The 23,822-nt window shown below is 41.8% G+C and overlaps 1 protein-coding gene across 1 annotated transcript in view; it reads right to left on the reverse strand.

Annotated features, from left to right (window-relative positions):
• Positions 1–1,640: 1,640 nt before the first annotated feature.
• Positions 1,641–23,822, reverse strand: part of pemt (phosphatidylethanolamine N-methyltransferase) — an 80,341-nt gene continuing 58,159 nt past the window's right edge. The window contains exons 5-7 of the mRNA XM_085761674.1: positions 22,710–22,821; positions 7,463–7,537; positions 1,641–2,465 (exon numbers count right to left, since the gene is read on the reverse strand). Of these exons, the coding sequence (XP_085617800.1) occupies positions 2,417–2,465; positions 7,463–7,537; positions 22,710–22,821 (236 nt within the window). The 3' untranslated portion in view covers positions 1,641–2,416. The remainder of the gene's footprint in view (positions 2,466–7,462; positions 7,538–22,709; positions 22,822–23,822) is intronic.

Consider the following 23,822-nt stretch of genomic DNA (forward strand, 5'->3'; position numbering starts at 1 on the left):
CTAAGACTACAGGCATTATGGCAATAGGCGAATTTGCCAAAATGTTGGAATATCCCTTTAATACCGAGTACATTACGTGAATTACCGTCTATGACATAATTCTCCAAACAGCTTAAAACATGACTACTGGAAAACCAGTTCTGTGATTACAACCCTGTTTAAACTGTATGTCTGTCTGTGGGACTTTTGTTGGGGCACCATTTACAAATTGTGGGTATCTTGAAATACCATTTAGCACTTTACAATGGACATTTTGCAAATGCAATCTAGCAATTCAGCACTTTATATTCTTCTTGTTGATTAATCACCAACTCCTAGTCCATATTGTTCTACTTTTAATGGTCTGTTGTAATTTTGTCTGGCTTACTCTGAATCTGTCTGTGTTTTTTTATCCAGTAGCTACCTGCAATGGAACACGACGTGGAAATTAGCCATGTAGCTACAATCTCAAAAATTCACATTTTTAATTGTTTATTTATGTACTGTCCAATTAAAAAAAAAAAAAACTTAAATCATAAAGAGTTGTTCATATGTTTTTTTGATTTTTGATCTTCTGGACTGGAGCTACTGGAGAAAAGGCTGCCACAGGAAACACGTCCTTCGCATCCTTTTCCCTTTTTAGCCAACAAGCACTAAAGAACAAAAATGTTAACCTCAGAGTGGTGCTAGAGGAAACTCTGGATGATCATCACAGTCAGTGGGACACATTGTCTGGAGACCACAATCATTATCACAAAATGCCAGGATAATCAACCTCACTGTTGCTGACATACTTTTGTCTGTACCTACACTGTGAAGTGACAGAGAATGAAACTGTGATCACGTCCCTGTTGAGGTGGTGATGAATCATCCCAACCGTGCTAACCTTAGGTGAGGAGGAGGCCGCGACGACAGGAAGTAGCAGGTTCCACCGGCTCAGGTGGGGGTGTTGTTACCGGGGAAATGTCTGAGCCTTGTTTCCACCCTCGGGTCTGGATGTTTCATGCTTTTAACACCCAGGTATGGTGCAGCAGTAGCTTCCTGTGCCTGGCTCCTGTCTGGACGAATATTCACTCTTTGGTTGCAGCCCATTGCTGGTGTGAATTGAGACCTGGAAAGAAGGAGGGGGGCCCACTGGGATTGAGACCAACTAGGACATCAGGGTGGAGGGGGGTCGGGCAAAGCTGGAGGTCTGCATTTGGGATCTAAACTTTCTCTGGGCTACCTGCAGAAAAAAAGTCCTGAAAACATCTTAAAATCTGGATCTGATGATTTAAGTCTTTTAAAGTCTTATCTTACCTAACTTAAAAGTATGCCAAGAAGATATGGGCCTAAACTTGATAAAAGTAAAACAGAATCCTGTGCATCACTCACACTAGATATCATTATTAAGCACACTGTAGCTACTTAATCACAAACCAATCAAATGCTTTATAAGGGGAGCTGCATTAGTTGTTACAGTCCATTACTGCTGGCTGCGATCAAAGAAGTAGATCAGTCCTAATTTCCCTGAGTCACCGAAGAGAAGAATAATCATGCGCTGGTGCCTTCCCACACACATTGGCATCTAAGAGGCAGATATGCAAAGTGTCACCTTAAGTGCTTCCATTAGTTTGTCTTGATTTCTCCAGACACAAAGAACAAGTTCTTTACATCGGGGCTCCTTCTTCTCCTTCTTTTATTACATTGAAAAAACACCACATCAATCGACAGAACATCACCAAACACTGTGTTATTCAGTCTGGAATGATTTGCATAGGTGTGTGAAGTCAGCGCTGGTATAACTTTTGTATGTGTGGATGTGTGTTGACATGAAATGGAATCATGGTGGGGGTGAATAATTGCATTTAAAATGAATATTTGTATATGAAATCTCACATTTGTAATCAATGGAGAACTTATGGCCATAATGAAAGGCAATCTCTCAGTTACTTCCCTGTACATCTTGTTGACAGCTTGAAATGGAGCCCCTATAAAAAAGAACAAAGCCTGTATAGGTCAAAAAGTGTTTATACTCACATATAAATACACCATGAGGATGTTCACAGTTTTAAATGTCACACAGCTCTTTCTTGTGACACAAGAGGCTGTATACAATATTTTTCAGCTCTGAAGCCCAACTCCTCAAATAGAGGGAGTTCTCCTATATAAAAGTGGTATCAATACTGTCATGTGTAAAATATCACACTAACTTGACATCTAATAAAGTATGTCACACATCACAAGGAACACACAAAAGAGCTTCCACATTCAGTAGAGTTTAAAGTCAAGGAGAAGAGGAACATTTGGAGCAGCAGTGTGAAGTTTTCCTTTGTGTCCTCGCTGGAGGTGGATTAGCCGCTGAGAAGTCTGTCTGTTGATAAGTCCATCTGTCAGTCCACATGACAAGGACGGGAATCCTCGTCCACACCAGCGGCAGGAAATGTCTGGGAAGCGATTATTTGCGGCGCTGACTCCTCTCCTCATAGATCTGTTCAGTGAATGGTCTGTAAATACAGCAGAACAAACATATAATGGGACAATAAATCAGAGGCTGGATCGCCGTACCACTCTGTGCCAGGAGCGAATGTGTGCGCGTGTGTGTTGAACCGTGAGACGGTCTGTGTATGTATCATACTGTATGTGTGTGTATGATAGGAGAAAGCCTTATGTCTCTGCATGTCCCTCAACTCTGCTGCACTTGGATGCACATGCAGTTTTGCAAAGCTGGCCACTACATCAAACTAACAGCTGTACCAGGAAACAGTTACAACTACTGTAAGGTGGAGCCAAGAGAGAAAACAATTGATTCTGAAACAATGCACATACACATACAGTGGCAAAAGTTTGGGTACCCCTGAACAAAATTTCTGTTGATATGAACAGTTGAGCAAGTGGAAGATGAATGATCTCCAAAAGACACTCTTTGATAGTTTCCTAAGGGGGGGCTACTAGATATTAACTATGCAGGGTGGCCAAACTTTTACTTTTCTGTCATTTTGAAAATGTAAAAGATGAAAATAATAAAAAATAATAATAATATGGGGAATGTGTCATCTGCAACTTTATTCCTTTTGGAGATCTTTAATCTTCAACATGCTGAACTCTCCAAACAGAAATTTTGACCAGGGGTGTCCAAACTTTTGCATGATTTAAAGGGGCATTATGTAAGCTTACCTGTCCAATTGATTCTTCCAGCAAAAAAGCGGTAGCATATAATGTAAAAGTGTAAAAAAAAAAGTAATGTCCACCCCCAGAGTGAAAAGCAAGGACATACACTCTTTGGCCGCTCCTCCCAGTCCCCTGTGCCATAGACTGACTTCACAAAAGACCTACCAGCCCTAATGGGCTCTTTGTGTTGAGTCATTTGGGGTGTCCAGATTTTAAACCTCACCCCAAGGTTTGAGTCACAGGCTATGACACTGTTGGCTCCGTCTGACTGAACAGAACGGTCAGTATGCTAACAGTTAGCTACCATGGTAAAGACGCAGTCAATCTTTTGAAAAGCTAGAGAAGGCTTACTCCTTCATTGGTAAGATACAGAACTTAGCGGCAGAAATGCTGCATTTATGCCATCATGCATGTAATTCTATGTCCCCATCCTGGTAAAAAAAATTATTGTGTGTATTAATTATATACGTGTGTGCTTGCATAAAATGTGAGGTCACCCCCAGGTGTGGGAGTTTCAATGTGTTCACCCTCATTTATTTTTGTAAGGGAGTTCTCTGATGCACAATTAATGGTGCTTTTGCAATCAGGGTCGTTTGTATGCACAGGTGAGCTGAGCATGTGTGTAGGGTGCCCTCAGCTGGAGGAGCCAAAGAAGAGGAAGACATGTTTTGAAAACCTGAAAGTACAGTAGCTGATGAGCTACTCTAATTGGTCAGCTCGTCTCAAATGCAGTAGCCAGTCAGGGTGTGCTACTTCACCATAGCTTAGCTTCTTTATGACTGCCCTGGACATTTATAATGCACTGTCTCATGCAATGCATACAATTCTCCAAGCTAACACACTTGCTACATGTCAATCAGCAGCAGGCTAACTGCTTGATGTTTACTTGAGAATGACAGCTTGTGCAAATGCCTGGATAAAGCACTGAGCACAGCGTGTTGAGTGGAGTTTGTGTAAATCCTGTGCAAACAATTCTGCATAGTTTAAAGCTCTGTCTCTGGTTTACAAAACATGATATGACACTATTGTGGACAAAGGATTATACAAAGGCATCAGAAAAAAACACTGATTTGTGTTACATTTTCTGGATTTATGCTCTGTTCATTAAAATGTAGAACTGATCTTGGTCTGATCTTAAAGTGAGATAGGCCTACCAATATTTTCTATGTCTTTACTATGAGGTGACATGGACTTTCTCCAGGAGTCTCTTGTATATCAGTAATCTGGATCATGTCAGAAAGTTTCTTCTGCTCTATTTCACATCCCAAATGTTATTTAAGCAGAACTCTGGTGTGTATGTAAACCATACTCACTTACAGGCAATCTCTTGTTGATGGAAAGGCACCAACTAGAGGGTGGAGTAAGTTGAAGTAAATAACATAGAATTATTATTAATAGCTATAAATAGATCAGTCCTCATGAAGGCACTTGAAGACGTCAAGCCTCAAGAGACCAAAATAGCTAGAAGCAGCTTCCTGTTAGTGTACTCTATGGATTTGATGGTGGAAGCGTATTAGGATCATTATATGGTGTCAGCGTTTACCACTCCATCTCACGTTGTGTCATATGGTTATTATGAACTAATTTAAAAAAAAGATATAATTCTCTGTATGGCTCCGGTATCTATTCCACTATCGCTTTTTACTCATCCAAGTCACTGTATGAGGTAATATCCAACCGGACACATTGCTACTTTCACGTAGTTTAACTAAATGAGATCATTCAGAACCTTCGCCAGAGGCAAAAGATAAATATAGAATATGAAATCTCTTCCCAGCGTGTGGTAAAATCTGGCAGCTGCCTTCCCTTCAATTCACAGGTTGGGGCTAAATGACACAATTGGTGTTCGGCGCCGCTGGAAACCACTGGAGTGACATGTGCACCTGCGCTCTCATTCACAGTGTGTGTTAATACGAGACATTTTCAGAAAAGCATGCTTCTGACACTGCTGAGGCTGAACTCTCTTTTCCTATTCAAGTCTAATGTGATTGTCCCCCCCCCCGCCTTTTCGCTCATTGGGCAAATGAGCCCACTCCCACCTAGCTAAACAAAGATGGCTGAACCTTTCCCTGCAAACACTGGGTGATTTTTATCGCAGCAGAAATAAAGGTGGCGAGATGTGAATAGAAAACCAGAATAAATTCGAGAGGCCAGGCGTGGGTGGCTAACATGGGCTCGTCAGATGTCATTTGCTGACAAACACTAATTATCCAGTGTCTGTGCTTTGATTTATATTATAAATGTAGGTCAGTTGTCTTATGACCAAATCAATTTATCAATTTCCACTGCTAACAACTATCAAGGTGAACACTCTGTTGTGTTCCTATTATGGAGATCGAAATATGATGTTGCTGTATAAGTTTGAACAAAGTGGAGTATTTATTTGTTTGTTATGGTGCTATAGATCCTTCACACATCTAACGCCAAGGACAGCTGCTAACACCTACTCATGCAAACATGACCTCACCTGCTGGAGATGAGACACACAGTGGGGCTCTGAGTAAGTGGACATATCAATGGCTTCCACGCCTGAGCTCTGCCTCATTTGTGACTGGCTTATGCAGCAACAGCATGTTTGTGTGTTTCCGTGGGAGTGTTTGTTCCATATGCGTGTGTCTACGGAGATGTCCAGAAGTAGGTCAGTCAATTTTCCCTTTTTTGTTTTTTAAAAGTCTTATCATCGATTCGCAGGAGGAGGAGGATCAGACAGAGGGAAAAAAAAGCCAACAAGGCTTTTTAACATGTGAAAGAAAGAAAGAAAGAAAGAAAGAAAGGAAGAAAGGAAAAAGAAAGAAAGAAAGAGAGAAATCGCACCATGTATTTAACTTCTTTTTTTCCTTCAATTCAGCTTTTCGCAGAACTAATGAATGGAGGTGACGTTTGAGAAGAAAACACAAGAGAGGAAGAGGTGGAGGATGTCGGGGTGGGAGTAGAATGGTAGCTTATTATTCTACCCAGGTGACCTTATTAACTTGTGTTTGAATGGCAGGTCCACATTTACCAATGTACATGGGTAACCTGAACCCAACCTCTAGAGCCCAACAGAAGTATGAACGAATAAGCTTGTGTTCTACAATGGAATTGTTAAAATAGAACTGGTATTTACTGAATCAGTCACATCAATCATGCATTGCATGGCTGGGTCATGTATTAGCAATGTGTGCAAGTTAGGATGTAGCTGAGGACTTCTGTGGAACTGCTGTGAATACTTTCAATGGAAAAGCCTGCTCCAAAAGTCACTATGTCACTGGGTGACGCAATACTCTAATCATCATATTCATAACATCAGCGTGTCATATTAGCCTTCTGTGTAGTGTAAGATGGTCCAGTTATGTATTATGTACTATGTGTTATCCCCTTCTGTGCTCGCATATACAGTATTCTGATATAACTGAATTAAAAATAAAACTGTTCTTATTAATGTTTTCCAGTTTCTGTTGTCAGACAATGGTAAAAGTATTAAATAGTGACTGAAACACTATTGAACTATACTATGCAAAGTGCCCTTGGATAATGTATATTATGATTTGGTGTGATACAAATTACACATTCTGTAAATTGTGTTTTTACTAAGCTTTGCTCAAATATGTCACTAGACTAAGTACAAAAAGACGCTTAAGAGTCTGACAATTCAGTAATTCTCGAGACCAAGGAGCTAAGTTGGTAACACTGCCTGTTAACACCACTGAGGAATTCATATCACTTTAATTCAGGACTCCCACACTTGGCTTGCTGACCATATCTATCTTCATTTCTCAGTCACAAGGCATTTGACTGACCATTGGTGTAATTTCATCACTCAGTCAGTCAGCAAGACACATTCACACTTTCAGACTTGGAGGAAAAAATAGCAAAGCATTTAATTCAACTTAATTAAATCTTGTATATACAGTATAGTGTCAGTTCATTATATGCATTATCGCTCACGTCTCATAGCCCCCTGAGCTAGATCAGGGCATACGCTGATTTACATGTAACTCAGGAAAACAAAGATAGAGTGCAATCCAATTAATAATCAACTGAATAAAGACACAGATTACACATGTAAGTATTTAAAAGAATTATATAGAGTAATTGTATGTTGACCCAAGATCTGTATCAACAGAATGGATGAACAGAAGGGAGTGTATGAAGACTTGTAGAGTTAAAAGAGAGAGTAGATCAAAACTGGGAGTTCCGCAGGGAAGGGTTTAAGGTCCCCTGATGATTTTCTACACTAACAGATGACCAGAGACAACTTTGTTCTCCCATTTCCTGTCTCTCTCTCTACTATCCTATCAATTAAAAGGCGAAAAAGCCCCCAAAAATATATTTAAAAAAAAAGAAGACTTACCCCTCAAATCGTAACGCCACTTTGTAAGCCACCGCTACTATGGCTGTCAGGACAAGTCCAACAGGACTGGCTCCGCTATAGACAGAGGGACAAAACAAAAAGAACAGATGGAAGCAGATGGGTTAGGTTGGATATATATTGAGAGCACAGCACATAATGAATATTTAGACCACTTCATGGTGGAGAAGCCACTACAGGCCAGTTACTGTCTGTTGAGTGTGTAATGGTGGTGAGCAGGAGAGGTGGAGAAGGAGGCAACAGAACATGGTAGAAATCTTTTTCTTTCTTTCTTTTTTTTCCATGTCTAAAAATATTACAGAAAATAAAATGTAAATGTAATTCCATATGGATTGAGCCCAATTATTAACTTCTTGAATCCCAGAGAAAGAGGATTGAAATTGTATTATAGTTAGTGATAAATAATATAAAAAATTTGTAACAAAACAAAATACTTTTAGAAATGTAATTCAAAATTGTTTTACTCAGTATGTCATCCTTGTGAAGAAAAATAAACACACGCACACAACATACTGACCTACATATATCTGATCAGAAAGTGACACACTGACACAGATTTTTTTCATCAAGGAAAAAAAAGACACACAGGCACACACGGAACGACATATTCACACAGGCACACACACAGACCTGCATGATGGAGGTAATTCAGTCAACATTATTAAGTAAAAAAAAAAAAAAAAACTGTGATTGCTGGACTAAAAGCCCTCTCATGCAGTTGTGGCAGCTTTCATCTGACATCACTGTGGTTACATGTAACATGTTCAGTAAACTCTGTGGGTGACCGTTTGATTTCTTGCCTTTTGAAACTTACCTTTGCAATATTTGTCATTAAGAAAGAAAGATGCATAACCAAATTGGTGAGAGCAGCAGCACATTGTGGGGCGTCTAAACTAGACTTGCTGATGAGGCTTATAAAACTGTCCACCCTGACCTACTTAAGCACACAGTAATGGAGGCACCAGTGCATATAGGAAAAAAGGGAATCACACTGTGTTCTGGTCTGTTATTTGAAGGTAAATTAGAAGAAAGAATAAGGCAGTCAATACAGGCAAGACCACCACAAAGGATAATCACCGAGTTATTTTAAGTATGATTTCTCTGTATTGTTCAATAACAGTAGAAGAACAACTCATACTGTAACTTTTATTACTGATACAATGCTTGAGAAAAGGTAGAGGAAGAGTTATCTAACTCATGGAAAAGTTGAGGGTTGAGTTGGTGACTTGGCATTTTGTCTGATACAGCCTTGTTCTGTCCCAAAAGATAAATTCAAGAGAGAAATGTTTTTGGTTTGAGCTTCTAATTACTAAGATGTAGTCTCTTAGTCTCGGTCACATTAAAGAACAGGTACACAACTCACCGCCTACCCTCCCCCCCCGGCCATGTGCATTTGTTTTCAACAAAGCCGGCGAGAAGGCAATCCGTAGAGCAGGGGTCGGCAACCTTAGGCACGCGTGCCATGGTTGGCACGCGGCGGCATAATCATTGGCACGCTGGCACACCGCTACCAGCTCACGAGTCAGAGTTTTTTTTTCCCGGGCTTTCTGTGCATTTTATTTTGAAAGGACAGCTGGAGCGAGACAAGGGAGGGGGAGGGAGGCAGAGGCTACGCTGTGAGCGGCACATACGTTCACGTTGCTTTCATGAATTGTAAACACAGACGGTGTCCAGCAGTTTAGCGGCTAATTCAACTGCAGTGGTGGTGGATAACTGTACCAGAGAGGACAACTTCATGAGCTCCATTTGAGGAATAAACAGCAGCTTTTACCTGACGGGAGACCAACGCCTGAGCTACGGTAGCTAACAGCTAGCAGCTTTTACGTAGTTACTTTCTCTCTCTCCCTCCCTCCCTCTCTTTCTTACACAGGCACACACCCCAGGTTGTCTGTCATATCTGTTGTAAACCTTGTAATAATAGCTTGCTGAGTACAGTTAACATTATTGTTGCTTCGGTTTGAGTGTGGACTCATTCTTAACGGTTTGTTGTGTAATGTGAGTGGTGGTCCTGGTCCATTGTCGCGATCCTGTTATTGATGAGTTGTGTTTTAATAACTGATCTGTGTAAGTTACTGTAACGTTAGATGGCGTGGATTGTGATGAGAAGGTGTTGCACACATTTTGCAAACCATTGTGCAAAACCTGTTTGTTGTGACTTTCTTGCGTGATAAGCTGATTTGCCGAATACCCCCGCCCCCCGTCCCCCCCGTCGTCTGTGATCGTCTGCCTCCCCTGTCCTAGAGGTCACCGCACGTCACTGTTGGAATCGAACCCAGGGTCGCTGCAGCGGGGAATGCAAGACGCCCGCGGCTCTGCGTATTTAATCAGAGATTCAATCAAGCGTTTCAGTGACGGTGAGCGGCCTGACGCTGCGTCATTAATGCCGCCGCTGCTTTATTGTCGGGCCAGACGCACTGTTACCATACTGACGAGCTACGTGTCCCCTTTTAATCTCTCCTTCAGCCTCACGTCCTCACCCCAGCTGTTCTGTTATCAATAAACCTGACGATGACGCTGCAACCCAACTACACAGCTGTTAAATGATTGGCTGCTTGTTTGTCACTCAGTGTCCAGATTGTCCAGCCCAGGTCTGTGAAATGTTGTGACTGTTTCATTCTGACTGATATTCTGGATGCACTGTAGTCTCTGTTTCAGCAGTGTTGTAAATAATGAGAAAATATCTTCAAAATATGATTAGATGTGGGCTATATTAAATGATTTTATCTATCCATATACTGTATACAAAAACAACATAACTGGGTCGGGCATGTTGTTTTTGTATTTTGTGTCACATTGTTTTATTGTAGTGGCACACTCATTGACAAGAAAATTTCAAATTGGCACTCCATGTCACAAAGGTTGCCTACCCCTTCCATAGAGCAATGTCTACCAAACTGGGTGGCGTTAACGAGAGATTGGGAATTACAGGATGTGTTTGTGTTGAAGTGCCATAAAGTCATCCATGTTACTGATGAGACGAGATCTGGGACACCGAGTCGGAGGCGCTGATCTTGCAAGGTTGGTTTTCAGCCAATAGACACTAGGTGGACAACAGAGAGGCTCCATTCTCCCTCATAACAAGTAATCTAACCATCACAATTACTCCAAAATGATTTAATTAGGGTGCAACTATTGCATAGTTCCTGTTGAAATTGGTTTTTCAGTCTTTTTGCTTTTATTCATTTCATAAGGTAACTTGTTTGGGTTCTTGCACGCTGAACAATTCTCTCTTTTGTCCATAGGTTTCTAAATAGAAGTTCATGTCTTACATACCAATGTTTAAAAGGGGATAATAACCACATTCACCATCTGAAATCAACCTTTGCTACAGTAAGTAGCACAGTACAAAATGCGATCAGATCAGAGATGTAAGATTGAGATACCACCAGGGTTATGGAACTAATACTCTGATGAAAATGAGTGTCTGTACCAAATGCTTCAGTAATCCATTTAACAAGTGTATTTAAACGATTACAAGGAGCCTCGTGGTGACTAGATAAAGGATTAAGGGGGTTACCAAGGGCTTTTGGATTCAACCTCTGTGAAAACTTTGGAGAGGTGGAGAAATATATTTTTTTTGTAATTTGGGTGAATGGACCATTTATTGGATCAATTTATTGGGATTTAAGTCAACATTGCCGTCTTTGTTAGCCTACCACAATATAAAATAGAAATATCCTAATATTGAATCCCATTGATTTAATGTTCACAGCTGAAACGCAGTGACTATTTTTGCTCCCAGCAGCTCACTTAAAGTGTGATGAAAGGTGTTGAACTACCTGCGGTTTCCACAAATCACTTCTTTCAATTCTTTTAACTGCCTTTGACCTTTGTGGAGATCACAAGAGCAGCACAAAAATGGGATGGCAGCACCAGCTCACAATGCATTGGGGGGCTCTGTGCCCAGATTTAGAATTTGAGGTCACTACTTTTTCTTAGGTTTCACGAATTTCATGGAGGAAAACTTGTCATCTCCGAAACTGGTAAGGGTAACTTATTTTACAGAGGTTACTGTGCTGGGCGTTCCCCTCTTTTTCTCTTGATCATTTGACACAGAGTACGCAGTTACGCACATTCACCCCATCTATTTTTATATGTGTGTTGTATGTTGATGGCAGGAAGATGGAGGTGAAATTGCGGCTCTCTCGTGACTTGACTTCTGTGTCAGTTCGGTAACAGCTGTGATGCAGCTTTCATTGTCCCGCAACTCTGGCCTCGGTGAGACTCACTGATTGTGACACAAATCTGCCAGGATGATGAGTAAGAGCTGAGTTTGTGTGGTGATCTATATTTGCCACTGACCCACATTACAAACTATCATAATTATGGATAACATGTCGGCTGACTTGCTTGTGCCAAATTGGGACATTATCCTGGTCTAACACAGTGCATTAGGACAGCACTCCCCTCCTCTGTCCTTTCCACAGTGACTCAAGACACATCTTTTAGTATGTCATCTCCTCACTTTGTGGATCAGGGACATTTCAGTATTTTTCACTGTAAAATGTATTTTCTTTAGTGAGACACAATAACAAAGTGAACATCTGTCAGTATAGTATGGTGGTAGCGTCTGAATAAACAGACTTGTATTAATTTCCATCCTGTGCATCTGTCGAACTCACACAATGCTCAGTCTGCAAGCTGTGATGAAATCTGTGTCAATGCACATTAATATGTGTGTTGGTGTGTTTCCGTGCGTGTCATCAGGCTGCAGGTGCTGGTATTGTTTTTGAATAAACGGATCCAGCAGATGGAGAAAAGAGCGAAATTAATTAGCTCTGTCAGTCAGTATGTATTTTCGCCCTCTATCACTAAGTGCCCTGAAGGATGCAGTTAAAAATGTAAAATCTCACAACAAAAAAATTGCATACAATCAAACTGACAAACAAGAAGTGAAATCAACAGGATGTGTCTGACATAGGACTGCTGAAAACTGAGCATAATTACATGTGTGTCATGTCCACCTGATGTCACCACATGAGTTGACACACTGACATACATACTCATTATTCACATTCACAAAAAATGTTAATGACATTATGGCAGCCTCTGCAGACATTGACAGAGTTACACTGGTAGTTCACCTAATTTCAGAATTTAATACATTTGTTCCATCCATCCATCCATCCATCCATCCATCCATCCATCCATCCATCCATCCATCCATCCATCCATCCATCCATCCATCCATCCATCCATCCATCCATCCTCTCTTGTCTTTTGGTTTTGATTGCTGTTCCAGTTCATCATTAACGATAATACGGAATTACTGTATTAACCATTACACTGCCGTTTTTAAGGAAAGTCTTTCAACATTATTTCTGTTTCGGTGCCTTAAACAGAAACAGACACCACTGACCCAATTTTGCATCATGTAACCAAATCTAAACAACATATTTTACTCACAAGACCCATCACTCTGCCTTTACTTTCTAAGCTGACGTGTGCCTGGTCTTTGTATACAGTACTACATTACCAGCACAACACATTTCCCTTCATTATCGTCTTCTATAAGCTTCACATTGCTGGTTTTTGGACTGAGTGGTGAGTGCGCTGAGTGATTCACTGCTGTCTGTGTGACTCCCGACCTGCTCTCTGGGAAAACTCAAGTCACTAGAGCGCCAATGAAAAGAGGGAATGACACATCCCTATACTCACATGTGTGAAATACTAAAATTATAACATCGGCAGTAATTAATTAATCAATTTTTAGTCAGACTGACACTTTGATGAATCTTTTAATTATATTTTCATTAAACTTATAATAGTGACACCAGAGACTAGGTTTAATAGGTGTTATGCTCTTCACCACTGGAATGAGCTCTAGCACAGTTTATAATTGGAGACAGTCATTTATTTTGAGCTTTACTAGCTTATACTTTTAATCACATGAATCAAAATTTTAATTACTGTGGCTGTGTGATTTGTATGATGGTTGTTTTGCAGTGAAAGAACTGCCTTGTGATCTCGTGGCTGCAGTAATTAGTTCTCAACTCTCTCTTGCAAAATCTCAATGAGAATTTTTGGAGAAAATTAAATTGTAAATCAAAACCAGAACTCTGAGGTCAAACAAAAACATGTTGACACACAAAACACACACACACACACAGGACAGATTAGTCTTTTCTCATTTCATCACTTCATCTCATTCTGCAAATGGCATCACTCCTGTTCCATCTGCCCTTCATGAAAAATAGGATCTGACTGAAAAACAGAAAACATGTCTTTATTATGTGGAGAGAAAATGCATCAACAGGGGCTGATTAGTAATAATAGTGCTGATGGATTAAGTGCCATGATGGAAAGCTACCAACTATATATCATGTAGTTGTTACCCCTTGCAGGTATTTGTGAGATACAAAGGGCTGATTTGTAAGTTCTCACTTATAACATGTTTTCTTGCCAGGAGCAGGTGTTGGAGTTTCATTATACAAGCTATAATAGACTCAGTATGTCTGCAGTGAGTCTCTATCAGAAAGTAACAGGCTAAATTGAATAGAATAAAAAGACGTGTGTCAGAAACAAGAGATAACAATGGTTGTGTCTCCATCACAGCAGACAGCACTTAGGAGGCTGAACTCACAACGTTTCTCTTTGACAGGTAACTTAACAGCTGTTAATATTAACACTGGCTGTGGAGAAGTAACTCCTTTGGTCAACGAGTTCATCTACTCAAATAGTGTATTTCATTTGTGTATTTGTGCATTTGGTTGACATCTTTAGCCATGAGATTACACATATTTCATACAAAACCTACAAGCATCTTGGACTACACTGAATTAACCAAAAATTATAACAAGTCGTGAAAACAATGACTTTTGATCTCAGTCAGATTTATGATCAATGTTGATTTGATTATAAGTCCAAAATGCACTCATCCTCTCCTTATGTTTGCAGGAACTGTCTTCTGATTCTTTAGCTGCTAATTGCCTTGCTGTATTCAGCAGCTGGTTGCTACAGTAACTTCATCCGCTTCCTGTTCAGGTTGTGTGCAGTGGATGTTGCAGATTCATCTTACAACTAAAAAAGGATGAAGTGAGTGTCTGAATTTAAATCAGACGTCTTTTAGTGAATAAAAAACAAAAAACAGGTACAGTGTGGCTGTCAACAATTGCCAATAACATAACTGATTGACGTCATCACGTCACATTCACCTTTTACTCCTAGAGCATCCTAGGTACTGTATTGAAGTCAGTTTTTAAAAAACTCTAAATGAAATGCAGCTCTTGCAGTTTTTTAAAGTATATATTTTTGGCTTTTTTAATGGATGGGACATTAAAGAAGACAGGAAATGGGGAGACAGAACAGTCTGCAGTTTTTAACTCATTTTTGAAATATGAACTGTTTTTATCAATAGGAGTTTTAACTCATAACTTATATTAACTTATTTATTCCTAATAATATGTTCTTTCACATTTTACATCCATTCAGCTCACCTGCTATGCCTGCATATGTGAGGAGAGGCCAGAGGATAAACCAAGTCAGACCTCACACCAGCACCAGCAGCACCACAGGGGTTCACATGTGTCGCTGATCAATACCACTCGCTCAGACCTCAAGCACTCTCTCTCTAACAAGCAGGATGGTAAATCTTCTGAATTGTGACTGTATACAACTCGTGGAGTTGAGGGTGAACGTTGGAGGAGTGGAGTCGAGGTGGAGTCGGGGTGGAGTGGACGAGACGGAGCCACTGCATCACTGCTGGGAAAAAAGACCTCAACATCTACTAATGCACTTCCCTGTGTGATTAGAGAGCACAAGGGAACACAAAGAGCAGATGTCATGTTTTTCAAGGGGTTTTGTATAATTTATCAAAAGACTAATAGGAATGACATTTGAACAAATGATGCCCATATGGAGCAGGTATTACTCTCTGAGGTCTGACGTATAGCTGGGAGATGATTTATTATGAAAACACTTACATATACCGCGGGTTGACATACGTGAGCAAACAGACACGGACAGGTACAGCAGAGCGATCAACTGAGTCAGTCTTAATGACAGAGAAATCCACACTAAACTTTCCATTTGATTGAAAAGTGTGCACTTCAAGTCCTGCAATTATCCTCCTGATAACAGAGAATAAATGTAAGGTGAAGCCGTGCACTTAAATGGAGGTTTTAGAGGGAGGAGGAGGAGGCTAAGACAGTGGGGAACCTGAGATGTTGTAAGAGTCTGTTGTTTTTTTGCAAAATTAAAACTCCTCCATCCTGGTCTTCACCTTGGATGTGTGAGTGTAAGGTGGATTTGGTGGTTTTTACCAATAGTGCAGACCAGATTAAGGTTTCTACACCCTATGAAATATCTCAGTACAAACTATCTACCCAGGGTGAACCCCACCCTCACCCACTGTCGGCTTAGATTGGCTCCAAACCTCCTGTGGCCTGCATGGATGGTGCTGATTCCAATTTACCAATATTATTCTTTCAGTTTCAGTTTCTTTATTTCAACTGGCACTTGCATTAGGATTATAAGAACTTACTTCAGGGAAAGAGAGGAATTAATCAGTTTTACTTGGGCCAGTTTATCATATTCTTCCAGGCATGTCCTCATTAATTCTATGTGACTGGACAGAAAGCATCTGTGAACTGCCTCTTCGTGTTGTCCTGAGAGGACTTCTGATCTTTTTAATCCTTGACCAAGGGTGTTCATGCTCTGTTAGTGAATTTGGTGGGAGAACCAACTCAGAGGGACGAGGAGGCTCTAAACTGCTTTTTATTTCGTTATTAAAGCCACATGTCAGTTTGATTTATACTGTACTGTGGAATCAAGTTGGAAACAGCAGGAACCTGACCCAATAAAGGCACCACAACAACAAGGCTCCAGGCCTAGATAACACCCACCCAGAGTTTGTGATCCACCAAAGTGAAGCAACATCCTGCCTGGCTGTGCACTTTCTTCTCTGTGTGCCTCCAAGGTCGATCCAAGCTCCCTAAGATATGGCGACAGGCTGCTGTCATAGCCCTGCTGAAACCTCAGGGTTTCCCGCAGCGCTTTCCTGTTAAGGCGGCCGCCTTAACAACAAAGAGCTGCCGCCTAAACTAACGTCTTAAAAAAAAAAAAAAAAAAGTAGCGATATTCGCCGCCGCCGCCCCCCCCCCCCCGTCGGACGATGGCCGCATCCTCTCACACACATACACACCACAGAGAAGCGCGCATGCATAACAGCAGCGCGTGTTGAAAGCGAAACTTAATACGGCACGGCACGGCGCGGCGCGTCACCCCCCCCCCCCCCCGTCAACAGATCCCCCCCCCCCTAACAAATTTTCTGGGGGAAACACTGAACCTAATAAACCTGCAGAAGATCCCAAGGCCTATAGACCAATCTTGCTGCTCTGTGTCCCTTTTAAGATTTTGGAGAGGATGATCCATAGTCACATTGAACCAGTTGTGGAACCACAGCTCCCAAGGGAGCAGGCTAGCTTCCGGCAGGGTAGGTCAACAGTGGACCAGGTAACCATCCTCACACAAGACCTTGAGGACAGCTTCCAGGCCAAAGGAAAAGCTGGGATAGTCTTAACTGGACCTGCAGCCGCCTATGACACCGCCTGGCACCGTGGACTCAACCTCAAGCTGCTGAGGACCATCCAAGACCGGCAAATGGTGAACTTCATCATGGACATGCTGTCAAACCGCAGCTTCATCCTGCAGACCAGCAAAGGCCAGGGTAGCAGACTTACACTAGAAGGCTGAGAACAGGGTCCCGCAAGGGTCTGTCCTTTCACCGAAGCTTTTTGTTATACACATATACAACTTACCGGAGACAACATCAAGAAGGTATGGGTACGCAGACAACCTATCATGACACGACAACCAACGTGGAGGGCGGTGGAAGAGGGTCTGAACCAGGACACCTCAATAACAGGGAAGCTTGAGGGGGCTTGAGGTATTCATAGACAACAAACAAACGGAGTTCCAGCAGGCCCCTAAGTACCTTGGCGTATGTCTGGACAGGACACTGTCCTACAGACAACATATCAAGGAAGTGAGGGCTAAAGCAACATCAAGGGTCTCGCTTATTTGTCGCCTTGCTGGCATGACCTGGAGTGCCTCTGCCAAGGTACTGCGCATCTCCACATAAGCCCTTGTCTTCTCTGTAGCCGAGTACTGTACCCAGCCTAGAGCAGAAGCCCACATTCCAAGAAGATTGATGCAGCCACTAACAACGCCCCTTTGTGTTATAACTGGCTGCCTGAAACCCACCTCGATACCTGCCAGTCCTAGCAGGAATAGCCCCAGCCGGTTTACGGCGAGAGGCTGCTACCCTTGCTCAGGAACACGACTGGCACTTCCTGCACAACATCACAACTAGGACAGCATCCCTATGCAGGCTCAAGTCCCACCATCCTTACAACAGGACAGCACAGGCGATGCTTAGTTTTATCCCAGAGGACCTGTCTACAAAAGCATGGCTGGCAGCAGCCTGGAAGCGGGAGGGGAAGTCGGCAGGACACACACGCTCACACCAGTATATCCAGGACCCTAGAGATGGCATTAAAGGAGATGATCTACCCAGCAGGCAATGGACCCTCTTGAACAGACTACTCTATGAAGAGGTGGGGCCTAGTGGACAGTGAAGCATGTGACTGCGGTGAACCTGAGCAGACTGCCGACCACATAATACCACCTGTCCCCTGCACAGACCACCATCAGAGGAAGGCCTCTTCGAAGTAGGACCAGAGACAAGGGTGTGGCTGCACGATACAGATCTGGACATGTTATGACGATACACAAACAACAACATGGCTGAATTCTTAAATACAGGTGAGGATAAAATAAAGGTTGGTGATCATTATATATTATGATGTGTCTGATGCAATATACCTTTAAAAACGATAAGGTGTGCACAAATCAAATCGGTCTTAATGCTCTCTGAGGCCAGTGTGATGTAACTCAAAAATCTGTGTTGAAGAAGAAAACAACAAAAAACAAATGAGATAGTGTAGGAGTAAAAATAAGGTGTCAGCAGCGTCGGTGCAGGAGCGCATCTGACGCAGTGTTCCAGCAGCTGGGGCCACAAGACTAAAGGCAGTTTCAACAACTACCAAATGTTAAAACAACCAGGAGGCCCGAAGCACATGACCTGAAGAGTCTGATAATCACATCTGACAGAGATGTGTGCAGCTCTGCTCTGTGGAGGTTTGTAGGCTGAAGGAAAATTTTTAAATTTAATTCTAAGAAACTTTCCTTAAGTGGAAGCAGAGACGTGCTGGTGTTATATAATTATACGATTCTGATGCAAAAACAAGAGCACAAATGCGATTATATTTGGACACACAGGAGCGATCTTGTTGATGTGTGATTGTGTTTGTGGCCATGAATATTCGCTTTGTGCTTTGTCCGTGTTTTGCTGTTTTGGTCCCTCTGCCGTTGCGTCCTGCACATACTGTGTTATGTGCTAGTAGTGCGGGCTGGAGCTGAATAGCAGCGGCGTTGTGCAGAGTCGGGAATGGAGCAGCGTGCTTTTGCCCGGAGCAGAGAGTGACCTATGAGAAGTCAGAGTGTTGTTGTTCTCTCCCGCGCGCGGAGATATGACTCCATCCCGCAAGCTCAACACATGATAATGCTCCATGATACAACTCAAGGGTAACATTCACCACACTGTTCATCACTCTGGCAATGTTATGGTGATAAGACAGATGAACTGTCCCACTGTGGACTTGACTGGAGGGGTTTTTTTTCTCTTTCAAAGTGTGAGAAAAAAAAAAGTGCAAACAAAGAGGGGCAATAGTTTCAGGAGCTGAATGCAGCTTCGTTGTCAGTGACTGAGCCAACTATTGATGTGAGGTATTTACACTGCATGCCATCACATCAGTGATCAACAGAAAAAAAAAAGATGACAGAAGCTGAGGCACGTGCAAAATACAACCATGCGTTCAGTATTACTCGCACAATAACTCTGACTGTCTTCTATATCCCTCTGGATTAAAACAACATGACACCATGAATCCTGCCTTCTCTGAGTGTGACGTTAACAGATGTTTGATTTTCTACTGTTGCATTTCTAACAGAGAAGCTGCGGGGAGTATTTGCAACAATCTGCAGTCTATACTCTAAATTAATAATTAAACCTGCCTTTTAATGCTATCCATGCAGATAGAAGGACTTTAACATAATGAGTATCTGGTCAAAAATGACATAGGGGACCTTTAATTTTCCTATTTTTGATTCACATACATTTTCTCTGTGTTAAGAACCATACATGTGCCTCAGAAAGCACATGTTCCCTTTTTCAGATTTGAGTTGCCAGATGTATAACATGCCTGCATGTTTCCATCCAAAAAGAAGTAATTCAGCAGCAGTACTTTTACTTGACCTCCATTTTCTCTTATAACTTGCTTTTCTAAACCTTTGTTGGTCTATTACTGAATAAAATGTACTGCTAAGGATCAACGCTCTGTTTTGCAGTGAGTCATGTTTACCTATAAATGATCAGCTGCCACTAAATGTGCGAGGACAGGGGACTAGTTTTGGACCACTCCTCCTGTTCAGTGCCACAGTTGTTTTTTTGATAGAGGTGCTGCTCACAAAAATACATGATGCGTGACCACGGTGAAGGACGGCATCATGCAGCAATTTTAGCTCCGGTCTTCTGTATCTAGCAGCACAAGAGCAGCTCGCGCTCATGTATTAATCTAAGTGCATCTGCTAATGTGTGTCGGCTAATCTCCTCTCCTGGTCACAGGGAGGTGTCAGTAAGTGGCCTAATGTGTGGGACGTAAACTGGCCCGGCACATGAAGCAAACTGGAAGGGGAGGGTGTGTGTGTGTGTGTGTGTGTATGTTTGTATGCAGGTGTCAGTGTGGAGGTTTTTCTCCCCGCCTCCTGATCTTTACTTCTAAATGCTAGTGGTGCCCTCTTTGTGCATGTGTGTGGACACGAGGTCCTTCAGAAGGACTGAAGTGCTCTCAGTCACCGTGAAGAATGTGTTCAAGGGTTTACCACAGCACAGTTAACATACCTGAGTCACAACAGATGAAAGAAAATGAGAAGAATCTGTCAGCTGTCTGAGCCACAAGTAAAACAACAATAAAATGAAAACAATGCTATTATATAAGAAAACAGTATGTATTCATACATGTTGTCTATGTACAAAAGAAGGTTTATGAACAAATATGTGATGCATCTTGTATTCTGGCAGTGTAATGTTGCACAGACAGAATTTCTGCAGGTAACTGATGGTAGCAGCCAACTTGTTATTTTCATCAAGGTTGAGAAAAAATGATCAAAGATAACTTGATAATGCAGTAATTAATTTTGGGTCAGTCTTCACTTGAACAGACTTTAAGAGAGCATCAGCATCCACTGTGAGTTCATTTGATCAACTCGCCAGTTAATCAAGGTGGAAAAGAGCAAGGAGAAAAAAATGATTTTACTTATAACTGATGCTTCAAAGACAAACTGATATAAATAATGGGAATTTCCATTTTTATATTTAATACAGTGCCACCACATACATTCCTGTGTGTATGTAACAAACATTAAAAACATGACGCTGCTGAAAAATGGCCTCAGTTTATTCCTGCATCATTGCCTGATTTGGTTTATTTCCATTTCAAGCTGTTGCAGACTGAAACTCACTGTCTATTAAGAGCGCTTCTCTCCAGATGCTTTGTTGACTAAATCGAAACCCTGGGACTGCTAAATGTGTTGCTACAGTATGCCTCAAGTTTACAGTGGGAACTGTTCAGAGGAGCAAATAAAGCAAGTAAGGAAGTTGTGACTTGGAAGTTCACTTGTTCCCTCTCGTGTCAAATCCATGCTGCGACCTCCAGGGTTGAAAATGAAAGCCAACACGGAGGTGATGAAAACAAAACAAAACAAAAAACACTCCACTTCTTTAAATGGCCATTTGAAAGAATCAATCCTCATAGACTGCCATGTTAAAATCCCCAACTTAAAATCACTTTTGGGCTCTATGGCTGATTTCCTCCTTCATGATCACTGTAGGTTGGTGAAATCAGTATATAACTCACATATTTAAACTGTATTAAGACCTAATATTTTGCATAATTTAGGGTGCGTCACTTTAAGGAACAGGTGAGTGATCATATGTCTGCCACATCCTGGCACACACAGAAGTCTGAAAGACATTTCCATTAGTATTTCTGCTGGAAATAAGTCTTGTTATCAATTTTAACTTATTTATTATTTTATTAGAAAGCACTTTGGTCACTCTTTGGACTGTTTAAAATGATATATATATATACATATATATATATATATATATATATATATATATCACTAACTAGAAAAGCATTAAAATATATATCAAAGTTATATCAAGGATGCACATTAATGTAAAACCAGAAATGCCATCTGGCTTGGTTGTTTTTTCCATCATGAAGCACTGTAGAAATCTGCCCTGTCCTTCATACATCCAACACTCACACATGCATAGCCCCAGTTCACAGGTAGTTCAACCATAATAGTTCTACCTATTTTCAGAGATTTTATCCACTTTATTGGAGACTCGTCTGAGAGCGACACAAAGAGACAAAGGAATGAAGACAGAAGAACGGGTTGAGGCAGACGCTCCGACTGTAACACAAAAGACTCGAACAGAGGGTTTGAAGGTAACTGGTGGGAAACAGATGAGAGAGAGAGTCAGAGATGCAGAGAGAGCGGGGCTGGGTGGCTGAAGACACTGGGCCGAGAGCGAATTCAATTCAAAACCTGGAGAAAATGGAGCAAAATTGATTATCACAAAAAAAGGGACTTTAAAGATGCCTATAATTAGGCATCTAGCTCTGTGTGAGGAAGAACGGTGGACTAACAGCTTTTACCGAAGGTTGGGCTCCTCAGACCCTGGAGCTCTCGCCTAGCAACCATGCACGCTGAGCTCCAAGAGATGCAATCACAGTTGTCATAGAGATGAGGCACACATAAAAAGTTTTTTTTTTTTTTTACTCCCGCACCTTTTGCCAGAGGAAAATGATTTCTCAACTTGGAAACCAAAATTTCCATTTGCAGGTCACAGCTTGTTATCTGTGCTGCTGCTACATGTCTTCACTGTGTGTGTGTGTGTGTGTGTGTGTGTGTGTTAACGGTTCCTGCTGACACAGTCGGAGAAAAATAACTCCTTGTTGTGATTTATTAGGAGCCAGTCTGTGCTACAGAGTAGACCTTCAAATTAAATTACACTCTTGCTCACCGAAAATCATTAACGTGACCTCTTCTCTGCTCACAAAGCGCACAAAGACACAAAGACACAAACACACAGACTTACATGAGTGCCAGGCCAAGGTAGTTGGCAGTGCTGCCCCAGTACATTGGGTTCTCTGTGAAGTTGAAAGGAAAGCCTGTCACCTTCTCGTCCATCAGGATGCCAAAGTAATCACCTGAAAAACAGACACACACACTTCAGATTCATTCTGGAGATGATGAGAGGATCTTGGCCCAGTTTGATACCAGCACTGGTTTCATAACCGAAAAAACAATCTCTGTAAATTAATTTTCTATTTCCCTGCTCATGATGCTGGAGCCTATCCCAGCATGCACTTGGCGAGAGGCAGGGAACATCTCTCGAGGTATAATGGATCTTTATTCATCTCCAGGGTATCAAGCAGTTCAAGTGGACCGGTGGACTGTTTCACCCCGTTGCCATGGTTTCCAGTTTGTCGACTCATCCGCGATGATGCCATGTTTTAAACTCGGGCCAGACAGATTTTCAGTCCGTTTTGACGTTCTACGCTCATTTTTGACACGTTTCCGACAAAACAGCGGAAGACACTGAAGTCCGGCTGGTGGTGCACTGTGAGGGAACACGACCCTGGCACCACACGGCCCTGTTAACGCTGCACTGTCTGGCTGCCCCACCAGCACCAGCCTGCTACTGATGTCAACAGCATGACCGCATGGGTATGACCTCATGTGAAAACTCTGGAGCTCTAGTTTGATTATTGTAGCAAAAAATCGACAAGGCGATCAGTTCTTTACATATTATAAGGGATGATACATTATGAAGGTGTGATGTGTATTCCTCAGTTTGTCGACACAGTTGTTGACACTGCGCGCGGTTCAAGCCTCTGGATGTGTATTTCCCACGGTCAGGGCTGACAAACATTTAGAGAGTGTTTTGCGTGGGGTGTGTTGCCAAGAGACCTGCTGTCATCTTCTGTGGTGTGTTGTGATGTGGAGAGAGATCATCCTAACAGGAATGTATCAGGGGGTCAGGATACACACACCCTTACTGCCAAGTTTTGATGTTGTTGTACGGTGATAGATGTGTTTCACTTCAGATGGAGAACACATCTGTGCCAAACTTCAAGAGACTCAGCACAGGAAGAGAGGAAATTTAATGTTGACTAAATATTAGGAGTGGCCTGTTGACATGAGCAGC

Source organism: Trachurus japonicus, chromosome 19, assembly GCF_045865225.1.
Source record: "Trachurus japonicus isolate A0001 chromosome 19, Traja_1.0".
Taxonomy (NCBI): Eukaryota; Metazoa; Chordata; class Actinopteri; order Carangiformes; family Carangidae; genus Trachurus; species Trachurus japonicus.